The sequence below is a fragment of the Rosa chinensis genome, chromosome 1 (genome assembly GCF_002994745.2).
Source record: "Rosa chinensis cultivar Old Blush chromosome 1, RchiOBHm-V2, whole genome shotgun sequence".
Classification (NCBI taxonomy): domain Eukaryota; kingdom Viridiplantae; phylum Streptophyta; class Magnoliopsida; order Rosales; family Rosaceae; genus Rosa; species Rosa chinensis.
In genome coordinates, this window is record NC_037088.1 from 65,779,157 (window position 1) to 65,802,306 (window position 23,150).

General features: G+C 38.2%; 5 protein-coding genes across 9 annotated transcripts; 2 read left to right on the forward strand and 3 right to left on the reverse strand.

Annotated features, from left to right (window-relative positions):
- Positions 1 to 3,665: 3,665 nt before the first annotated feature.
- Positions 3,666 to 6,550, reverse strand: LOC112181754. Of its 2 annotated transcripts, XR_005804327.1 has the most exons (3): positions 5,159 to 6,550; positions 4,015 to 4,196; positions 3,666 to 3,915 (listed from the first exon to the last, which is right to left on the reverse strand). XR_005804327.1 is itself a non-coding variant. In XM_024320153.2 (2 exons), exon 1 carries the CDS (start codon positions 6,401 to 6,403, stop codon positions 5,171 to 5,173), a length of 1,233 nt encoding a protein of 410 aa, XP_024175921.1. In that variant the 5' UTR covers positions 6,404 to 6,549; the 3' UTR covers positions 3,666 to 3,915; positions 5,159 to 5,170. The 2 variants fall into 2 exon arrangements, 1 of the variants encoding a protein (XP_024175921.1); XM_024320153.2 differs by lacking the exon at positions 4,015 to 4,196 and having other exon boundaries at positions 5,159 to 6,549.
- A 555-nt stretch (positions 6,551 to 7,105) lies between these two features.
- Positions 7,106 to 10,781, forward strand: LOC112182516 (hydroxyproline O-galactosyltransferase HPGT1). Its single transcript, XM_024321014.2, has 12 exons — positions 7,106 to 7,444; positions 7,536 to 7,599; positions 7,885 to 7,934; positions 8,040 to 8,221; positions 8,342 to 8,405; positions 8,500 to 8,572; positions 8,691 to 8,814; positions 9,177 to 9,264; positions 9,362 to 9,412; positions 9,964 to 10,035; positions 10,146 to 10,258; positions 10,358 to 10,781. The coding sequence occupies exons 1-12, from the start codon at positions 7,335 to 7,337 to the stop codon at positions 10,378 to 10,380; spliced, it is 1,014 nt and encodes a 337-aa protein (XP_024176782.1). The 5' UTR covers positions 7,106 to 7,334; the 3' UTR covers positions 10,381 to 10,781.
- Positions 10,782 to 12,204: 1,423 nt separating this feature from the next.
- On the reverse strand, positions 12,205 to 13,866 carry LOC112182524. 3 transcript variants are annotated; one of them, XM_040512476.1, is made up of 5 exons: positions 13,515 to 13,866; positions 13,374 to 13,441; positions 12,994 to 13,173; positions 12,752 to 12,853; positions 12,205 to 12,621 (listed from the first exon to the last, which is right to left on the reverse strand). In XM_040512476.1, the coding sequence occupies exons 1-5, from the start codon at positions 13,741 to 13,743 to the stop codon at positions 12,487 to 12,489; spliced, it is 714 nt and encodes a 237-aa protein (XP_040368410.1). In that variant the 5' UTR covers positions 13,744 to 13,866; the 3' UTR covers positions 12,205 to 12,486. The 3 variants fall into 3 exon arrangements, with proteins under 3 accessions (XP_040368410.1, XP_040368411.1, XP_024176795.1); XM_040512477.1 differs by having other exon boundaries at positions 13,374 to 13,429; positions 13,515 to 13,862; XM_024321027.2 differs by having other exon boundaries at positions 13,374 to 13,426; positions 13,515 to 13,859.
- Positions 13,867 to 14,393: 527 nt separating this feature from the next.
- On the reverse strand, positions 14,394 to 17,704 carry LOC112182545. The gene is made up of 4 exons (XM_024321052.2): positions 17,529 to 17,704; positions 16,928 to 16,949; positions 15,096 to 16,733; positions 14,394 to 15,018 (listed from the first exon to the last, which is right to left on the reverse strand). Coding segments are annotated over exons 2-4 (2,046 nt in total). The 5' UTR covers positions 16,929 to 16,949; positions 17,529 to 17,704; the 3' UTR covers positions 14,394 to 14,611.
- Positions 17,705 to 19,738: 2,034 nt separating this feature from the next.
- Positions 19,739 to 22,991, forward strand: LOC112182532 (probable inactive receptor kinase At4g23740). Of its 2 annotated transcripts, XM_024321042.2 has the most exons (3): positions 19,739 to 20,177; positions 20,498 to 21,760; positions 21,838 to 22,991. In XM_024321042.2, the coding sequence occupies exons 2-3, from the start codon at positions 20,530 to 20,532 to the stop codon at positions 22,830 to 22,832; spliced, it is 2,226 nt and encodes a 741-aa protein (XP_024176810.1). In that variant the 5' UTR covers positions 19,739 to 20,177; positions 20,498 to 20,529; the 3' UTR covers positions 22,833 to 22,991. The 2 variants fall into 2 exon arrangements, with proteins under 2 accessions (XP_024176810.1, XP_024176801.1); XM_024321033.2 differs by lacking the exon at positions 19,739 to 20,177 and having other exon boundaries at positions 20,215 to 21,760.
- Positions 22,992 to 23,150: the final 159 nt, after the last annotated feature.

Genomic DNA, 23,150 nt, shown 5'->3' on the forward strand with positions numbered 1-23,150 from the left:
TCCTATGATCACATTTAAAATGCAGACAGACTTTTCTTTTTATTCAACAACAATCAAACTTGTTCCAACTTCTTGATAATCTAACAAGTGGAGTGCCAATGGCAGTGGCCTATTCAAAATCATAAAAAATAATGAAAGTTAAAACAGTAAGATTCAAAGTACATTATGAGATTTAAGATAATGAAACATAAATCACAATCACACATGAGGATACCACTTACCACCTCTAGCCACTCATAAAATCGTTGAAGGGAAAACCAATTCCTGCTAAGTTGTCATAAAAATCCAACGGCATGGATGGGAACGCCACTAAGAATTTTGTCATTGCTTCTTCCAAAGACTGTCAAAGATTATACACACACACACATATATACATGTAAAAACTTTTTCTATAAATTTATATACAATTAATTTGAAAATATCAGATAAACTTACCAGCTTTGTCCTAACTAATTCATTAAAATAATGACAGATTGTTTTGGCACAATTTAGGGTTCCGCCGTAAGTGTTCCGAAATTGGCTCTTACGTAGAAGTTTCTTTTTAAGTTTGTCAATGTTTGGCACATAATCAAAACGTCGTCCAACGTCTGGATAGAACTAAGCAATAAACGGCTTGTATGTTACATAAAGGTCCGCTATAAGAGCGAAATCTAACAAAAAGTATGTCGTCTCCATCTTAGAACAGAGAGCCGGATGAAAGTATAACATTGCAAAATCCCTTGAAAAATATAAATAAAGTCAATGGACAAATAATTAGTTTTAAAATTAAGACTTAAGATTTATGTAGTGAGCTGCATGTATATGATCTAACTATTTTTATGACGTCTCCATCTTAGAACACAGCGCCGGATGAAAGTATATATAACATTGCAAAATCCCTTGAAAAATATAAATAAAGTCATAAGCAATCGCAAAACAAAAATCAATAGCAAAGTATCATAGTTTGTGCTGTAAGCTAGATTTTGCTAATTTCTGACTTATTTCCTTCACAAAAGGACTTATTATTCACATTTAACTTATTTGCTGTTTGTTCACTTGTGTCAGACATGAAAGGACTATTGGAATTGATTGGGAAGAAAGTGAATAACAGTGTTAAATTGTTGGTTTTGGCAAAGATGATGGGAATCTGGAGATGCTGGAGGCTCTATTTTTTCTTTTTTGCTGTTAACAATAATGTCAGTATTCATTTATTACATATCCCTTCTGTTCCTGATGCTCACTGATATTCCTATAATGTGCAATCTTTTGTCTTCTCCCGGTTTATGTTCAATTGTGTTTGCGGCTGGCTTTTTTCTTTGACTTTGGCGGCTCTCAAACATCTTCATCAGCGTAGCAGCTATCGCATCCATCACAGACGATGATGTATAACGATGAACTCGAACTCATTATAGTATTCAGAATTTATATATATATATATTTTTCAATTGAAACTCATTGTAACTTACCTGAGATTTTGTGGTTCATTCTCTTCTTTCTTGATCCCGTAGATTAGCAGATCCTTCACCTTGATATTGTTGATCAGGCAGTAATTGAAGATGTACAGTGCCAACTCAGGGAAGGTGTTTGTGATGCCATGCTCAAGCTGTTCTAGGGTGAGCTTCTCTGTTACAGGGCACTTATAGTTACAGTGAGTAATCAAATTTTTTGCAAACTCCAATACTCCTGTAGCATTTTCCTCATACGGTTCGCCATCATCTTGTCTGTTGTCATAGATCCTTTGAAAGGATCTTCCCAATTTATCTCTTAACAGTCCCTTCGTTTTTCCTGACAATCCGATGATACGTTCTTGGATCTTGTGATAGCTGTTGTATTTTTGAATTGTAGACTTAAAATTGTCTTTCCAACCTTGATCTTCTGTCATCTTGAGCCAAAAGTGATAGATAAAGAGTATTTTTTCTCTATTGTACTGGTTGAGAGGATGAAGAATCAGTTGTTCATACATGTCCCTGCAATGAACAGCAAAAGTCACTGAGTTAGTGAGTATCAAATCACATAGCAAAATGTTTGAGGTTTGTATAATTGTTGTTTTTCTGTGCCTTTAATTGGAAAGTGGATTTCTAAAAGAGGCTGACCAAAATTTAATAATCCCTGATACAAAAAAACTGAAGATAGAAAAAGTTGGTTTTTAATCATGCACATGGATTGTTTTAAGCTTTCTTTCGGTTGTGCTGGTCTATTTGTGCTATGTTTTGTTATTGCTTTAGTTTGTGTATTCTCTCATCCCTCATCTCCTAGCTTCATGCATGTCAAAGTTCTTGTTTTTATTTATTTCAGTAGAGCTAACTAATTGACTGTAACATAGGTCTTGAAATGGGTGGAGAGACAATCATAGCATCTTTTATCCGGCTCTCATAAGGTGCTATGTTTTGTTATTGCTTTAGTTTGTGTATTCTCTTATCCCGCTCAATAGATGCGGAATGGTTTTCAAGAACTTTGTCTATAACAATCTTGAGGGACACCGAGGTTTTTCTTGGATTTATGGATTCGCTCAATTTTGGTCACACCATCCACCATCTTAACATGTTCCTCTCAAAAGCGACCGGTCGGCAATGAGTTTTGTTAATGAAATCTTATACTCTCGTACACAATTCTCTTGATTGACAAATAGTTAGATCATATGCATGCAATCACTACAAAAATCTTAAGTCTTAATTTTAAAACAAATTATTTGTCCATTGACTTTATTTATATTTTTCAATGGATTTTGCAATGTTATACTTTCATCCGGCGCTGTGTTCGAAGATGGAGACGACATAAAAATAGTTAGATCATATGCATGCAGCTCACTACATAAATATTAAGTCTTAATTGTAAAACTAATTATTTGTCCATTGACTTTATTTATATTTTTCAAGGGATTTTGCAATGTTATACTTTCATCCGGCGCTGTGTCTTAAGATGGAGACGACATAAATCACTTACCGTGGAGGCCAAGACAAATTGAAGAAGAAGAAATGATGATGGAAGAGCCGTTAGTTCCAGGATGAGTGCAATTACATATTTTTTGTACTTGATCCTAAACCATATTTCTGACTGATCCTGGTTTTTATTTTATCCTAAATTCAATACCCCTACACCTGAATCCCGCAATAAGGCTGTTACTTGATCCGTTTGAATCAGTTATAGGTATTACCAACTTCAAAACCAAAGCTTTTCGATTTTTAATCATATCTACCAAATTCGATATTTTGATTTTCTGCATTACCAACTTTGGAACGACTAATTCTTTGTAATATAAATTAGAATAAATAGAGCTAGATTTTTCAATTTTATAGTCGTAAATTATGTATTCATCTACTTATTTGTACATATGACATCAAGTTTTAACAATTTTTAATTTTTAATCATTTTCAATAAAACTAGATTATTTAATCATATTTAACCAGGTTACTTAAAATACATGTACCATTAATGTAGTATATGTAGTAATGTTCATATTATTATGATTTTTTTTAATTATTTCTTAATATACATGTATTTGTATTGAAAACTATAGTTATATATATAAAGTTAATATTCAGATAATCGGTAAATTCAGTATTTGCCAAAATCAAACCAACATTTTCAATAATTTATTTCAGTTTTACTCGTTTCAATTATCAAAAAATAAGTTTACTAAATATAAAGCATCAGTTGGCATTCAGTCAGGCAGCGCTAAATAGTAGGTCAAAATCAATGATTAAAGCATAATAGTTGCAAAAGATTTTTAAAGAAGTTAAAGAAACACGCAAAAGAGTTGGACAAGCTAATAGAAGTGATGTTACATTACAAAATACAAATGATGATAGGCTAAAAACGTAGTCGAGCGAAATAAAACATTTATATATTACAAGAGCATGTAGTTGGTGGTGCAGCGCAAGTGCGCAACTTGTCCTTCTCATTCACCAGCAGGCGGGTCTTGACTTGTGTGCTTACCTGTTCCAAAGTAGAAATATCCCCAAATTAAACTACACAACCAATCAATCAAATTAATGCACTCAAATTTCTTGAACACAAAAAAATTATTCCTCCTACATCTTCATCAATGTCCACAGACACACATCTTCATCTATGTCCACAGGGACGGCCGCCCCAACAAGGCTGATGGCCCAGCTTTTGCGGCAACAACCGTGTCCTCCTGCACATCAGGGTTAGGCACTTGCCCCGACGGCCAGAAATAGGTCAGGCACGTCAGCGCCATGTCACACTTCTTCTTACTGAAATTATGTTCACATAAAATTATATTGGCTAATCCTTTAGGGCATAGACCCCCATTAATTATAACAAAGAAATAACAGTCACATTGACAGGCATGCATAGACTGTTTGAAAGAAGAATTGAAACACCAATTCAATCAAAGCAGAAAAGTAGATGTTGATATCAACACAGATGAGTAGATGAATTCTTTAAGCTGGTGTGATTAAATTAAATTGACTAATCCTTTAGAACATATCTCAAGTATAGCAAAGAAATAACAGTCATATTAACAGCAATAGACTAAGTTTGAAAGAAGGCAAGAAATGCCCCGATTTATTCAAAGCATATAATTAGATGATTTGGTCAAAGCAGATGAGTAGATGAATTTTTTTACCTGCGTACGTACTATGATTAAATTGACATTATAGAGCATATTTGTTTTCTTCAGTCCTAACCTCACCTACTGCAGTAGTAGGCACACTCAACACCAACAGGGTCTATGCCCATATATCTAACAATAAAAACCACCGATAGCTTCTGTTCCAGCGACAAGCTTCATAATGTTGAATAGCAGCTCAAAACGCTCAACTATAGTTACCTAACACACTTGCCCTAAAGCTAGACTACGCATGCAAAATGAGATAATGAAGAGGATGGTATATTATAGTTGATGGGTATGATTGATATACTGTTTGAAATTGATGACTCAATCAGTGTCCATTTAACTCAAGTTTAAGATCATGGACGACAATAGGAATTAAAAACTGTATGCATAAATTGACATTGTTACACTCTAGAGTCTAGATACTAACATATCAAGCACAGAGAAACATGTGTACGTGTGCATATGTATATACCTATCCAGCTATCCTATGTGATGTAAAAGCTTGATTAAAAGAAATCTACATACCTTGAAACAAAAATTAGTACTAGAAATCTTGAAATACGGAATGCTTATGATTAAGTAAATAAAAGGGCTTACCGAGAGATGGAGTTACAGCACAAAGCAACCACCCAAAACGATAGAACGAAGTTCCTCATTCGAGTAGTAGTCGAACAGGCGATGACCCAGGGCTTTGACAGAGAATATTCCAGAAATCGAATAGGAAAATTCGAAGGTGAACACAAGAAGAGTTAGCAAATGCACGAATGAAAAGCATACTCTTCGACCTCCAAGATGAGCACAGCTGTATGAAGTTGCTAAAAAATCATCCAAGTTCTTAAACGCATCAGGCAAATCTATCTCATCTAGCGGTTGAATACACTTAGGTTCACCTTCATTGGACAGCTTCATGCTGGAGACTCGTATTTGGCAATATTCAAAATCATAAGTAAACAGTAGCTTCTCACAGTCGTCATCCTCCAAGTCTAAAACTAAAACCTCGTTGTAAAAGTCGGGGAAAACACTATTAAACTGCCACCAGGGTGGTTCTTCAAGTGTAGTCCATGATCTCTCAGGGTGAGCCACGTCGAAGCAGAGTATCTTGACTACTGCCACCCTAGACTTTAACGGAAGTGTGATCAAGATCTTGGTGCCCACAGCGGCACACGAGGATAAAGAAAGCCCGTCAATCCCAATTGGAAGATTCCTAATTGGAAGCGATGGGAGAGAAGCCCATACATGGTCGGTTCTGGGGTCAAAAACCTCAAAAGCCGCATATCCTATGTGATCGCCAGAGAGAGCGTATAGCTTACCGTCGATCTCCCGCATCCAGGGACGACGTTTTTCCGGTTCCAATTCCGGAATCATATAGGGGGGTTTAGGATTAGGAGTACCTCTGGTGCTGATGAACCTGGGGTTGGGTTCCACACTCTGATCAGTCTCCAAAACATAGGTTGGTTTAGGTTTGTGTCTCATCCACGGATTGAGAAACCGGCCGCCGGCCAGAACAATTCGAGAGCCCAAGAAACCAAAACCCATATGGCCGGGAACGTGTTCGCCGTCTAAAAAAGCAAATTGTCGTAGCACCTCGGTGGAGTTAGAGTTGGGGGCTTGAGATTTGGGGCAAAATATAGTGATGGGAGTATCGGAAGGAATGAACAAGTCGCTCAATCTGATGACCTGGACACGGTATCCGGCTAAACCTCCACGGTAGATCTCGAAAGTGCATAGATACAGCAATGGTTCAGCCTCGTCGGGTTTCTTCCTTTCCCGAGCCTCGTAGGCTTTCCTACTCTCTCCCGCCCTCTTCTTGGCCCTCGCCCGAGACCTTGCTCCTCCACCCATCCTTCCAAAACCTAACCCTAGATTTTGTCCTCGGCAGCTAGTAGAACATTCGGGATCATATGATCAAAGTAGCCTTGAAAATGAGTGTATGGTGGTAGAGTTTGACACATTGGCTTGATGGTACATGTAACTGTGATTTCTTGGGGTTTTGGTTTACGTGTCCCCTCCTCAAATTGGGACCATGTCATAATATGAGTCTTGTCACTGGTTGAGCTAATTATGTCCAATCAATTTTGAATTTGATTGGTGGACAAATCTGGATTAACTTTGTTAGACAATAAAAAAAACTAAAAGAAGAAAAAAGAGTGGCCTAGAATGACTTAAAATTCAAGTTATGCAGATCAATCAAACGATCCGATGATACATGTAAACCCCCTCCTCTCACTAAAAAAACAAAAAGTATGTTTTCCGATTGATTGAATGAAACTTCTATCTTTATAATCGAAAACGAAACTTCTATCTTTCGCTTAAAAAAAATAAAAAATGATCATCTTATTTAGTGAGTTAATTCATTTTGATATGAAATTACAAACATTAAGTCATCGCAACGAATTTAGAGTATCTAACTTTAGCTTTCACGAATGCTGTAAAAAATTGTCACCATTAAATTGAATTAAACTACAATTAAGCAAAATGTGTCAAGCTTACACTTGATCAGTTGATCGATTGCATTACCAATATATGTAAATTCAAAAAGAAAATAAAAAGTAACCAACTCAAAACATCGAGTACCTAACTTTAACGACTTCATACAGAAGCAACGTTCCTCAGTCTCAGTCGTCTTTCCGACATTGAAATCCCAAATTCCAGTCAAAAACCCTAGATCTGTTTCCGACTTGGTCCAATACCCACCATTATTCACTACTCCAGCATTTCAAAGTTTTGATCTTTAGGCGACCCAGATTGATTGCATTCAAGTTTCAGAGAGAAAATGCCGAGCAAGGCTCCTCCACGTGTCTCCGGAAAGGTTTTCCGATCCCGGATTCCGACTCTGCTGGTCTCAATGTTCGCCAGCTTCGCCTCAATCTACGTCGCCGGACGGTTCGTTTCTGTTTGGTGTCTCAATATTTCAGAGACTCTGATTTATCCCCAAATTGAAAAACTGGGTTTTGAATTTTGGGGTTGGATGCAGGTTGTGGCAGGACTCGGAGAACAGGGTTTATTTGATTAAAGAGCTTGATAGGATTACTGGGAAGGTGGGCATTTCTTGGTTTTGTATTTGGGATTCGATTTTTCTATTTTTAGTGTTGTGTGCAATGAAAAAAATGAAAGCTTTTTTCACATTTGGTTTGGTTCTGTGATGTATTTAGTGGGTTTAATTCAGAATGAGGTTGCTGCCCAGCTTAAAGTTGATGGTGGGTTTTGGATACAGAAGTATTATTGTTCATGTTCAAACTCTGATGTATAATTGCATGGATAAGTGAACTTCTGAGGATTGAAGTTGAGCAATGACACGTGATTCTTGTTTCTTGTTGTTTTAGGGGGGTTCTGTCATATCAGTGGATGATACGTTGAAAATCATAGCTTGCAGGTAAGATTGTAGTCATTTGATCTCTGGTGTGATTCAAGATTTGTGTTTATGACTCTATAGTTAGGTATAAATCTATGGTTCTGATAAGGAAAGGTTCTTTGTTAGGGAACAGCATAAGAAATTATCAGCAGTTGAGATGGAGTTGGCTGCAGCCAAACAAGAGGGTTTTAGTCTAAAGCGTTCAACACTGGGAAATGGAACCAGGCCACTGGTGGTGATTGGAATTTTCACAAAGTTTGGTCGTAAGAACAATAGAGATGCAATTCGTAAGGCGTGGATGGGAACTGGTAATGTACTAATCTTGAAATTCTTGAATGATCTTTTCCAAACGTGGTAGTTATGATAGTCAGCATACTGAAAGTTATGACTTCTGGAGGTCCTTAAAGTTTGCATGTTCATTTCTGTAGGTTCTGCTTTGAAAAATATGGAGAATCAGAAGGGAGTAATTGCAAGATTTGTTATTGGAAGAAGGTTTACATCTCATCGTGTCCCCTTTATTATCTCATGCTCCATGCCAAATCCATTATGATTTAGAGCCCTTGTCTGTTGATATGTTGTCCTGCAGTGCAAATCGCGGGGATAGTTTGGACATAGCCATTGACAATGAAAACAGGCAGACCAAAGACTTCCTTATTCTGGTACATTTTAGGGGTCATTGCATCAAGTAAAACTTACTTTCTGTAATTTGGAGGTGTGCGGCAAATATATGGAATACTATTGTCAGTATTCTGATTATTTTCACCCCACTGTTGGCAGGATACCCATCTGGAGGCACCTGAAGAGTTCTCGAAGAAGGCTAAACTGTTCTTCGCTCATGGTGCTGATAAATGGGATGCTGAGTTTTATGCCAAAGTCAATGATGATGTTTATGTAAATATTGGTAAGTATTACATGGACTCATTTTTCAAAAGGCATTTTCATGATACTTTATATCCAACTGGAAAATCCAATTTGTTTCTGTACCAGCTCTGCTTCCTCACAATTGCTACCCCCCTCACTTTGTTTTAGCTAATATTCTATTATTTAATGTGTTTATCATGTTCTTTTGGTATGATTTCTATAAAAGTAGATTGGAAAACACCATTCTTTGTCAATAGAGAAGATTGTGTCTAATAGTTCTCAATGAAAATTTGCTTTTACCAATGATGAATATTAGAGATCTTTCTCATTGGCACATATTTACACTGCACATGGCTCCTTATGATTTATCTTCTTCTTCTTCTTCTTTTTTGTTCTGCACAGATGTTCTGGGAGCTACACTTGCAACTCATTTAGACAAGCCTCGTGTTTATATTGGGTGCATGAAGTCAGGCGAAGTTTTCTCTGAGCCGTGAGTATAGTCTCGAACTTCAGAAACAAGTGTTAACAATCATAAGAAGTTCATGATCTTTTTATGTCTCATATTACTGCTTGCTGGTGTTTGACAGGAGTCACAAGTGGTATGAACCTGAATGGTGGAAGTTTGGTGATAAAAAATCGTAAGTTGTACTTCAACTTATTTCATCATTTAAGTGAAAGTAGACTATATCCTGATTACTAGTAACTTCTTATCAAAGTATTATAATCAACTGTTTAACTAATGGGAGCAATTCACTTGGACTAAAATTGATAAACTCTATAAGTTATTAGTTGCATGACTTACATCCTGTTGAGTAGAACATCCGATGTATCAGTTTGAAGATATGCAGTTTCTGTCATAATATTGTCTTTGTAAATTCACTTGGTAATAGGTTTTGTTTTGCATAGCTTCATGAGATATGCACGCTTTTGGAGGTTTGTGCACATTCATTCCATTCTAGACAGTTTTATCTAGATCTATTTTCTGTATTCTCATAGCAAGAACAACCAACAAAATTTTATCAAGTTCAGGAACCACTCTTGGTTTGTTAATTCTTCAGAGATCCTGCCAACTACATATAATAATCACATCTTGACATGAAATATGGTATGAGTCACAGATTTACGGCCATGCATTTCATGCCTAATCCTGAAGATTTTATACTGAAAATTATGTTTCTGCATCCAACAGATATTTTCGCCATGCTTCAGCTGAGATGTATGTCATATCTCAAGCTCTGGCCAAATTTGTTTCAATAAATAGGTGAGTCTTCCTTCCGCTAAACTTTTTTTGGTTTGAATTCTTTCCGATAAACTGGTTCCTTCATTTATCATTATGCAGAGCACTAACTTGAATTCTGGTGAGTTCTGCAGAGATATTCTCCGTACCTACGCCCATGATGATGTCAGTGTCGGATCTTGGTTTATTGGGCTTGATGTTAAACATCTTAATGATGCCAAGTTTTGCTGCTCCTCTTGGACGGGAGGTCTGTCTCTCTCCCTCACGTGTGTTACTATATAAAATTTGGTGCCAGCCTGTGCCGATTCAGTTTATTTACTTCTTAAGGTGCTTTTTGTTGTCACAGGAGCTATTTGTGCTGGTGTGTGATTTGGTTTGCTTTGAGGTCGTGGATAAATGTAAAACCAGATACAGGGAGATGGTTTAAAAGAAATTGGATTCACATCCATGAGATGTTTGCAGCCTGCACGATGTAGAGTATGAAGCTTGAAGAAAAATCATAGCTCTGATTGAGAATTTATTCCGAGTGTCTTGCCCATAGATGAAGTAGCTTTGTTCCCATTACAGTACAGGATGATGGGATTTCAACAAACTATGCCTAGAGAAGGCAGTCGGTATAGCTTTATAGGTTTAGTAACACAAATTTTTACAGTGTAATAGAGGGTGTTCGTATTGCCACATAATCACACATTTCTGTTGTAGCATGTAAACTCTCCTTGGGTTATTCTTTATTCAGAGCAATGAAATAATTTGATTCCTTTGAAAACATGCACTCACCTGTGGAATGATGGTCAAGTTTGGTACATACTTGTATTGGTATTCCTCTTTCTGCCCCAAGTTCCTCTTCATTTTCAGGAATCCCTTTGGCCAATTAAGGATAGGATCCTGTGCACTGCTGAGATACCTAAACTAATTACACTAATGGACCTTTTCAACCGCAAGAACCCCTAGCTACTTTTTCTGGTTCCTTTGTACGGTAATGTCAAAAAATGGTGGATATCATCTTAATTGTTCCCCAAGTTAAATACAATTTCATGAGACAGGGAAACAATAACAAAGATTTTTCCATCTTCCTCAGAGTACAGACCATAAGACCAATGCACAAGAAGAAACCCACAGCCTGACATTCCCCAAGATATAAACAAAAGCACACATCTAGAGCTAGTACATTCAAACATTGATATGTTTATCTGAAACAATTAAAAATTATCATTTTAACTATTTCCGCAAATCACATATTGATAGACATATTTCCGAAAGACTGCTCCGATCTTCATAGTCGAAAATCTTCCCTCCACAACTAACCTCAGCTGTCCATCAAGCGATCCATTCGTGTCCAATTCCGCAAGCATGAAACTCATTACATGATCCGGCTGCCTAACCACACTCCTACAGTACTCCATGAAATTAACAAGAACAGTTTTTTTGGACCCTTCAAGAACTTGAGAGGACTCAGAACCAGACCATACTTTTCTCCATCCGCAAGCTTCGTTTAAAAGACATTGGATTCACATCCGTGAGATGTTTGCAGCTTACAGGACGTAGGGTATAAAGCTTGAGGAAAAATCATAGCTGTGATCGGGAATTTATTCGGAGTCTTGCCCATAGATGAAGTAGCTTTGTTCCCATTACAGTGCACGGCAGATAGGAAAGATGGGATTTCAACAAACTATGCCTAGAGAAGGCAGTCGGTATAGCTCTATAGGTATGGTAACACAAATTTTACAGCGTAATAGAGGGTGTTCTTATTGCAACATAATCACACATCTTTTGTAGCATGTTAATTCTCCTTGGGTTATTCTTTATTCAGAGCAATAAAAAAATTTAATTCCTTTGAAAATATGAACTCACCTCTGGACTGATGGTCAACATTGGTACATTCTTCTATTGGTATTCCTCTTCGTGCCCCAAGTTCCTCTTCATTTTGAGGAATCCCTTGGCCAATTAAGGATAGCATCCTATGCATTGATATTGGGATACCTAAACTACCTGAATAGACCTTTTCTGGAACCTGAAGAACCCTAGCTGATATTACCATATCAAAACTCTTAATTGTTTGCCAAGTTAATTATGATTTCATGAGATGGAGAAACAAAAACACAGATTTCTCAATCTTCCTCCTCAGAGTACAGACCATAAGACCAAGGTAAATGAGAAACTAGAAGAAACACCGGGGCTTAACATTCCCCAAGATAAACAAGCGCACAGATCTAGAGCTTGTACATTGAAACATTGTTATGTTTATCTGAAACATAAGAATTATCATTTTAACTAGTATAGTTGTAGCACCATCCAATTGTCGACATTTAACTCAGAATATACATCACAGGAGTGTATACTACAACATGGCAAACCTAGAATTAAGACAGAACTATGGCGACTATCATATGTGAAGCCCAAGAGCAATTCTTTACAATCAGAGTAAAACAAGAATAACACAACTAAAACAGAACAGAAATTCTGCATGACAACACCTCATGATGAACTGTTGATTAGATAGGCAAGTGCTTTCTCCTTGTCATTATCATACATGAGAAGGGCATCGGCAACACTGTCTGAAGGAAACCCCATCTCATGTAAAGCGTTGAACCCATGGACAAATTCCCGAACCTGGAGAGTGGAAAGAAAAGCATTCATTCAGTTATATAGCTAAGTAATCACGATAACTACCAGCACCACCCCAGTACTTGGTGGTGACAATCAAAGCTTATTACACAGGCAAAGAGCTCAAGAAAAAAACCTTCTCAGGATTGTCACCATAAGTTGCAACTGCCCGAGGTACCACATCTTGGCTGAGCCCTGAAGTGACATACTTCCTCACGACGGGGTTACCAATAGAACCCTGCAAAAGTAATAACATCCACTCAAAATTTAATTTCCAAAAGCATATCCACCGAGTGACATCCTCTTCAACTGAAATGATAAAGCAATTGAAAACACTACTATAACAATGGCTTTCTAGATCACTAACAAATGTCTTACCGAGGAGGAGGAAGCAGAAGACGGCGGCTCCACAGCCTTAGGTGGTGGAAGGTTTTCCAACCCCAGCTTGCCCCAATTCGGGGTTTCCTTCTGCGCTTCAGCCAAAACTTTCCTCTCGAAATCAAAGTCAAATTGGAAATTGCTTCGGGGTATGTCTCCGACTTGCGTCAACAATTGAGGCTAAAACAACACCACCCAAACCAAAACCCAATCATATCAGACACGAAAAGTTACCCCAACTCAACAAAATAATGCATATACAAAATACGATCTTCAAGAACAGCCTACATTTATCAAAATACCAACTATGCAAACCATTTTCTACAACAAAATCGAACATTTTGAACACTAATAGCCACAATTGAAACTCCGAAGCTTACCGGAGGAGTGATCCGATACTCTGGCTTTATCATAACTCGAATGCCCAACCCCGCTGCTGAAACAAAATCTCAATCGGAAACCCTAAATCAAACATTGAACTTCAATCAATTCGGAATAAACAAAACAAGATTCAAACTTACAAGAAGAAGGCGCTGAGGTGGTTGCGGTCTGGTGATGAGGGACGGGACGGTGACCTCCGCCGCCGTGAGACGGCGTAGGAACCGGCGCTTGACCGTGTTGTTGACCGACCCTGGGGTACAGCGACGACGACGGCTGTGGCGGTCCGTACATCGGCTGTGATGACGAGGCGGGGCGGTAGGGCGGGATCTGCGCGCCGTAGGATGAGGTTTTGCGGTAATCGTAGTCCATTGATCGGAGATCGGAGACGGAATCACAGAGACGAAGGAGAGGGTTTTTCGATTTCGACGAAAGAGTGATTTGATTAAGAAAAGTGAAATCTTTAGAGAAGAAGAAGGCGGGGACGCGTGAGCGCGTTTTATTAAGCGGGGTCTAACAACGACATTTTGCTTCTAGAACGACATGCCGTTGGAATAACATTCGATTGCCTTTGGGGTTTTTTGGTGCATTAGTTAATCGATATATTAATGTAGATCAATTTCATGCGTATCATTTGTCTAAATTAATTTATAACTGCATCAGAGTTAATCTATGTATATATGTTGACAATGTAGGTAAAATTTGTGTGTTGTGGAAGAATTATTTGCACCGGATTTCAATGCTGCATTTTTGCTCCTCATATATATCAGGAAAGAAATCCAATAATAAGCCGATGTTCTTGCAAGTTTTGGCACCTTATCTTCTGATACTTGATGAGATACGCCTCTGGATTTTGTTCGTTCTCTCTATAATAGAGATAGGTTGGGCTTCCTGATTTTTGATTTCAATAGTGTTGGTTTTGTATGAGAGGTTTTGGTGTTTGTCCCCCTCTCTAATGCACAGAAACCATAGAATGATAGTTGAGCGGTGCAACTTGAGAAAATAAGTCTAAAAAACCCTCCTTCGGTAAAACTGTCATGAACCAACTACAAAAAGTTAGAGGCTATTGCCTACAAATTTGATGTTCAAGAGGACCACTCACCCTAAAACCCTAAACCCATGGTCACTTAGAAATCAACACATGCACATTACAAAAGAGGATGCTTATACACAGAGAGCTAGAGAATAACTACATTTACAAGCAAATATTGGACAACAATTGCTGAAATGATTTTCAAATTCATAAACCAAATAGTTGGTCATTTGAACCAAACATGGCAGCGTTAAACTGTCTCGTATTCAAGTCATTCCCATCCAGAGCAGAACCAAATCGATCAAGCCATTGAGTCGGGCTTGGGCTATCACTCTCCTCCACCCACTCGGAAGTCATGTCAATATCATCAAACTGAATAGGATCAGCATCCAAACTCTTGTTTCTCGTCTGCCTTGATAACTTGAGGTTGTAGTTTATGTACACAAGGTCATTCAGTGTCTCTCTATCGATCTTATTGCGCTTCTCAGAGTGAATCTGCTGGAATGCACTCCAATGCTTCTCAAAGGTGAAAGTGCTGCAAACTTGACTCAGTATTCTGATGGCAACTCGTTGTAACACTGGTGCAGAATCGCCATATTGTTCCCACCAAAGCCCTGCAATGAAACAAATAGGTCACACACATAAGCACAACAATGACAACATTTTCTTGTATGAATATTCCTAGACTCACCAGGTGAAACTACATCTCTTGCTTCCATTGCTAGGCTACAACCAAACATCCCAGTTGCCTTTGTAAATGTAAATATTTGATTAGTGATGTCGCGCCTCATTTCAGGCGAAGGCAATAGCTTCTCTAGAACCTTAAAGAAGTCCTCCTTTATAGATGTGAGGAACTTAATTTCCGGATTGTATTGAATGCTGGGGTTCAAAAACGCTGCTGCTGCATGTAGAGGAGAATGGAGCTGATCCCGCCACTTTCGATCAACAATATCTAAAAATACCTTGCACTTGTTCTCATCCATAATGTAGTATGTCCTTATTGATTCCTTGGCCCGGGTCATTAGCTCATATATAGAACCCACAGCAGGTTTCCCTCCAGATACTTCCCTCAAAACTTTGAGAAATGGCTCGGAGATGGCCACACACTCTTCTGCTGCCCTCCAGAAATCATTGTCCTCAATAATGGAGATACATGAAATGCTGTGTGTTTTATTTGCATAAGAGGAGTTGGTACAGAACTCAGGGCTATTGAACATGTGCTTCAGCCTTGATCTTTGCTTCAAAATGATTTGCAATGAGAGGAAGCTGGACACAGACTTTGTGATGCCAGTTCTAATGAGGTCCTGTCCTCCAGTGAACCTTTTCATCAGATCGAGCATTGAGGCATTGTTGTATATGAACTTTGAGATGGTTTGTGCTTGTAGGAAGCATCTGTTCACCCAATCTACCTTGGAGAATTCCTCTAAAATAAGATTTAAACACTGAGAGGCACAAGGAGACACAAAAATGGTTGTATAATTCTGAAGGATATGGTTTGCAACCCCAGTATAGTTGAAACTACTATCCATGATTATCTGCACAACATTCTCTGCGCCAAAATCTTGTATGACTGAATCAAATAACTCGGCAAGGCATTTTGTGTTCTTGAAATATGCAGATGCATCCACAGACTTGTGAAAAAAGGTCCGCGAGGGTGATGAAACCAAGAAGTTGATCAAAGCTCTCGACTTATTGTCAGTCCATGTATCAGCAATGATAGTGCAACCTGTGGTAGTCCACTCTTTCTCAATATCTTTAGATTGTAGACTCATTTCAGACTTGACCCTTTCCAGCCATGTAGTCTTCAGAGTTTCTGCAGATGGACCTGTAAATCCAGGACCGCACTTTGCTATGGCATCGATCATTAGCTGATATGATGAAGTACGGGCTATACTGAAGTCAATCTTGTTCTCAAAAAAGAACAAAGCAATACTTCTCTCTGCATTCTCCTGGTTATTCAAGGAGGAAGGGGCCATTGGAGTGACAGTAGGGAAAACCTTCTGAATTGTAGACGGTGTCTCCACAGACATGAGAGCTTTAACCGGAGAGACACTTACAGGAGGAGATTTAACTTCGACAAACTTTTGCTTCTTACTACTACTAGAAGTTTCCTTCACCTCCTCCTTCGATGCTATGATGGTCCTCACCTTATCAGTAACATCATCTCTTACTTTACTACATGGATTTACACCCTTACTTGGAAGCCGAGATAGATGATGCTTCAATCTACTAATGCCGCCATTCAGAATTCTCTGGCAGAACTTGCATTTCACCTTGTTCCCGTCTAATTTCTCAGCATATTCCCAACATATATCTTTCTCTCGAACCACTGCCACATGCACAAGACCAGTCCGTTTATATGGTAATAAACTCTACATGATCTCACATCAAAACACTAATCATGTAAGGTTGATAATAGTAAAACCAACATCTTTCTTTCTATCCAAAATGGTGCTAACTGCAACGAAAATTATCGTAAAAAAAAAAAAAAAAAAAAAAAAAAAATTAACAAATTGAACTTACTTCTTCAGCACTGGACACCAACCTACAGGAGGAAGCAAAATTCAAGAGTAAGTAGCTGATCATTCTGTCTGTGTTGAGTTTATATATGTGCTCAAAGCTTAAATTACATGCATTATAGAAGAGCCAGAAAACTCAAGTAGTGATTCTGATGAAACAGTTGGGTCTTTAGATATGAGCAAAATCCAGCTTAGAAGCAAATGCTGATTAAATATCACAAGGCTTCTGCATGACTTGCACATAAATGCTATAACTTTAGCTTCAATTATTCCTCATTCTGATTTCTAAAAATCCAAATTTCTAATCTTTAATACCCAAATCCTCATTACCATCCAAACCCATATCTTTAATCCACCAAATTAGTTGGAAGTTCCAAATTTATAATCTTTAGCCAAGTTTCCTTCAACAATTTTCACAAAAAAAAGACAAAAACTTGAAGAACCCAAATTCATATATATTTTTTCTGGGGAAGGTGACCAACCAAACCCAGAATTCAAGTACACAAATATTCAATGAGCTCAAGAAAAAGTAGTCAGGGAAAATTGGGATCTGAGAATTAAAGAAGAAATTGAAAAAAGAGAGACGAGAAATTTGAGTGACTTACAGGGCAGAAGAGACGGAGGCGGCAAAGCCGAGCAGATTTTTCAGGGGATTTTAATTTTATCGCGAGATTTTGAATCTGTATTTTAGGGTTTCGTGGAGGAAGGTAAAGCAAACTTCTCTGTTTCTTTTTATCCTTTTCTCTCTTCTCGTCTCCTTCTTTTTCGATTTTTCAATTTCGTTTTCTTTATTTATTTATTTATTTTCTGTTTGCGTTTTTTGGCGATATATCGCGGACTGGTGAGAGGACCTCAACGCAGTCATATGCTGACACGTGTCTCATCTGATTAAAACTTAAAATTTCTTTCATAGTAATTTAGTTGTAAGCGGTGTTCACCCATACTTATTAACAGAAAAATTATACTCAATTAATCACATTTTAATGTAAATCCAGCCGTGAGAAACAAAGGGCTCAATTTAGTTATAAATTGATGAAAATTTTGTTATGAGAAAGTAAACCAGCATTTGGTGGTGTGAATAAGCTACTTTGGTAGAGTAAAGTGTCAAACTTAACTCAAGTATATTAGGATCTTGTTTATGATCAACGAGTCTTGTCACTTGTTGAACTAATTATGTCAATCAATTTTGAATTTATTTGTTGGACCCATTTGAACTCAATTAGTACTAACTTTGCCAGACAATAACAAAAGCTAAAAAAGAGAGGCTAAAAAAGAATCAAAATTCAAGTTATGCATATCAATCAAACACGATCCGTTTATTTAGTGCGTCGACTCATTTTAATACGAAATGCAAACTACATGCAGTATCATCATCATTAATTCAGATTTCAAAATATCTAATTTTAAATAGTATTCACGAATGCAGTAAAAAATTGTCACTTTTAAATTGGATTAAACTACAATAAAGCAAAACATGTCAAGCTTACACTTGATCGATTGCAGTACCAATATATGTAACTTCAAATTTACCTTCACCAATAGAATATAAAGATCCATTTAACAAAGTTTAAGATATCATTGTCCTATTTAATAACACGTGTTAGGAATCTATACCTTCATTAATTGTATCCCCGTTGACAAGTTCTAACTTTGTTTAATAAATACTTTGAGATTCATCTCCTCTATCTATAAATTTGCATGGAAATATTAAATCGAAGATAATGACTGCCAGGTAGTTCAATAATGATGATTAATAAAATTGTGACCGCTGGATGCCATTTTTGAACAGTGGTACTATTGGAAAACACAAACGTGTGGCTCTGATTTACCGGGCCCCACACGTGGCATCTTCACCTGGAGTGTCACATCGCCTATCACCGTCTGATTGGTACTTGAAGGGTCAAATTTTGGCGCCACTTTCGGTTGGTGTCGTATTTTCATGGGTAGGTGACCAGTGCAAAGGTATGGGGATCTTTGAATTGAGAGGTCATAACAATTTCAGTTTTTGATGATTTAGGTATTGAATTGAATATATCAATAAGTTAGGAAGAAGAAAGAGTGAATCCATCGATGAGATGATAACGGTGGTGATAATAATGGAAATTTAGCAATTATGCATTAATTTTGAATGTTCGTAGATGATTTGAATTACTTGTGATGACATACTAACTCTAACTAATCAATATTTATATTAAATCGTCTACTATTGTATATGGTTTTAGTCAATCGTAATCATTAAACGAGTGAAATCCTCGATAATATGAACTTTGCGTGACAATCCATGTAAACATGACATTTTGTAGTTTTCATTCAAGTGCCATCACTTAACTTCTATCCATAAAATTTATTCTATCATTGTTTACCATTATGTGAAATAACAATTGGTGAACAACTTTGGTGCATATATCACTTGCCTAATTAAAATTTAGTGGGTATCTTATTTTAATTTTTAAATAAGACGTATAATTTCTTATCTAATTATTTTAATTTAATAATCATAAAACACGTACGATCATAATTACTTGATCTTGAAAAATCTATGACGATTTGTTTGCTCTTTCTATAATCCATATATACATCATCACCACCCACGATCGATAACAAAAACATGTTCAAACTACATAAACAACAATAAGAATACAAATCTTCTTTCGGTACGCAATTACCGAATATGATAAGATAGAAAACTACAAGAACCTAGCTTCATAGTTTCAAAAACTAACACCCAATTGCTAAAGACAAAAAACGCTGCACATCATTCTTTAATATAAAATGGCATAAAGCAGTAGCTTCTGCAGAGTTCTGCTTTGGATTTCCTTGATGTCTCAATCTCTCTCTGACCCCGATCTCTTGGTCTCCTCCTCAAATTGTCCACATGCAGCTTCCTGTTCCTGCGCTATAAAATAAAAGCTAGCAAGCACAGAGCAGTAGCTAGCTTCTTCTTCTATATTGGCCTTTCTCCCACATCAATCATGAATAATTATAATCTAATTCTAATGGCTTCTTCCTACCTTCTTTGCATGTGGCCATGCTGCTTCCACAAGCAAGCAAATCCCAGCTCATAATCATCATCATCGATCATCATCACTTCTCCACCATCATTCCCCACTTGGTTTTTTTTTCCTCTGTCTCTCTCTTCTCTCTCTCTCTCTCTCTCTCTCTCTCTGAAACTACAAGCAGTGTGTTTCTAAATAAACCCACTACTAAAAGGTCGAGCAAAGAGAGCTATGGTGTGATCTGAGACCAGCAAGCAAGTAAGTTTTTTTTTTTTTTAATGATTTTATGGGGTTGATGAGTTTGAGCTGGAAGCTGTTTATTTGATCTTGATGTGAAAGTGAAAGTGAAAGCATATTAAATAAAATTAGTGGGGGTTTTTCTTAGCTAAGTACCTAACAAAGTTGGTAAAAGAAGAAACGTATATGCTTCATCTTCTCCTAATTCAAACTTAGCTATAACTGCTTTTTTTGACTGATCTCCAAATTCTAGTCAACTATATTTGGAATACTTCTGGAAATTAGCTGTTTTGCATAGTTTTTTGATGTAAATTTCCATTTGTTCATATTCATGTACGTAGTTGGGATCAAGATTGAGGTTTTGGCTGAGAAAATGGGCAAGAGAGTAGAGGCTTTGTTCATTTTCTTGATCATTGGGACAATCTTTCATATTGTGAATGGTGATCCAGTTGAAGATAAGCAAGCTTTGCTTGATTTCCTTCACAATGTTTCCCACACACGCCCTCTAAATTGGAGTGAAAACTCATCTGTATGCGGAAATTGGACCGCTGTGATCTGCAACAAAGATAAGTCCAGAATCATAGAGCTTCATTTGCCTGGAGTTGGCTTAAATGGTCCAATCCCACCCAACACTCTCAGCCGTCTGTCTTCGCTTTCGGTTCTGAGTCTCAGATTGAATAGCTTCACAGGTCCATTCCCTTCTGATTTTGCTAAACTTGGAAAGTTAACCTCCCTTTATCTTCAATCCAACAAGTTCACAGGGCCATTGCCTTCGGATTTTTCGGTTTGGAAGAATCTCACTGTCCTGAATCTCTCAAACAATGCATTTAGTGGGAGCATCCCTTCTTCGATTTCCAACTTGACTCACGTGACATATCTGAGTCTTGCTAACAACTCGCTTTCGGGTGAAATTCCTGACCTCAATGTTCCTAGTTTGCAACAGCTTGATCTAGCCAACAACAATCTCACAGGCAGTGTGCCCAAGTCTCTTGAAAGATTCCCAAGTTCGGCCTTTTCGGGTAACAATCTTTCTTCACTAGCCCTTCCCCCAGCTCTTCCAGTTCAACCACCTAGTTCTTCTCAACCAAATAGTGACAAGAAGTTGGGTGAGCCTGCAATATTGGGAATTGCGATTGGCGGGTGTGTTCTGGGGTTTGTAGTGATATCCTTTTTCATGATCATTTGCTGCTCCAAGAAATCAGATGGTGATGATAATGGAGGGGTTGCAAAAGCACAGAAGAAACAAGCGGTTTTAAAGAAGGGTGTTTCAGGGAACCTAGACAAGGATAACAGGCTTTCCTTCTTTGAGGGTTCCAATTTTGCATTTGATTTAGAGGACTTGCTGAGGGCATCTGCTGAGGTTCTTGGTAAGGGAACCTTTGGGACAACGTATAAGGCGGCTTTGGAAGATGCAAATACTGTTGCGGTGAAGAGGTTGAAAGAAGTAAGTGTCGGAAAGAAGGAATTTGAGCAGCAGATGCAGATTGTGGGAAGCATCAGCCATGAGAATGTCGCCCCGCTGAGGGCGTATTACTACTCCAAGGATGAGAAGCTTGTTGTGTATGATTACTTTGAGCAGGGAAGCACCTCAGCAATGTTACATGGTATGAATTGAAGCACAGAAACTGTTGCCTACTTAATTTTGAGCTTTAATGATGTTTACTTATGTTTGATTTTGCAGTTAAAAGAGGACAGGGCAGGACTCCACTCGACTGGGACACCCGACTCAAAATAGCAGTTGGTACAGCGAGAGGCATTGCTCATATCCACACACACAATGGTGGGAAGCTTGTCCATGGAAACATAAAGGCCTCGAACGTTTTCCTTAACCCTCAAGGATATGGTTGTGTGTCTGATGTCGGCTTACCAACACTGATGAGTCCAATGCCTCCACCAGCAGTGCGCAATGGAGGATATCGAGCCCCGGAAGTGGGAGACACTCGGAAATCTACCCCTGCATCTGATGTTTATAGTTTCGGGGTGCTGTTGCTCGAGCTTCTCACTGGAAAAAGCCCAATACATACAACAGGTGGCGAAGAGGTTGTTCACTTGGTGAGGTGGGTGAACTCGGTGGTCAGAGAGGAATGGACAGCAGAAGTGTTTGATGTGGAGCTACTGAGGTACCAAAACATCGAGGAGGAGATGGTCGAGATGTTACAGATAGGAATGTCTTGCGTGGCCAGAATGCCCGAGCAGCGACCAAAAATGCTTGATGTCGTGAAGAAGGTGGAGGAAATTCGTCAAGTAAATACTGCGACTCCAGTTAATCAACCATCTCCATCAGAAATATCTACTCCAGCCATAATACCTTCTGTAGCTGATACAGGGCTCATAGCATCAACCTCTCAAGCACAAGCACAAGCACAAGGACAAGCACAAGCACAAGAACAAGCACAAGCACAAGCACAAGCACAAGGGCAAGGGCAAGGGAAAGGACCAGGACCAGGACCAGGACCAGGACCAGGACCAGGACAAGGACAAGGACAAGGACAAGGACAAGGACAAGGACAAGGACAAGGACAAGGACAAGGGCAAGCACAAGCACAAGAACAAGCACAAGCACAAGCACAAGCACAAGCACAAGCACAAGCACAAGCACAAGCAGTTATCATAGCATCAACCTCAGCACAAGCAACACAAGCAGCACAAGCACAACCACAAGCACAACCAAAGTGAAATTCTTTCTTCATAGTCAGCAATTATGATCCTATGATTTTTTATCTTTTAATTGAAATTCCATCAGAATTGGGCAAAATGGTTTTCTCCTTGTAACTGTATGTGAAACTTATATTTTTATCAAAGCTGTTGCTGCTGCAGTCATTGCTTATTATGTTCCTTGTTCAGTGTACGGTGATATTCAAGGTTCTTTTGCTAATCAATAAAACAGATCTCCGACTCTGAGAGATAGATTGAAGAAAGGCAGAATATACAGGACTGTAATGCTACATTGCGGTACACTCGAAAAGAAGAAAATTGAAAGAAAAAAGGAAATGT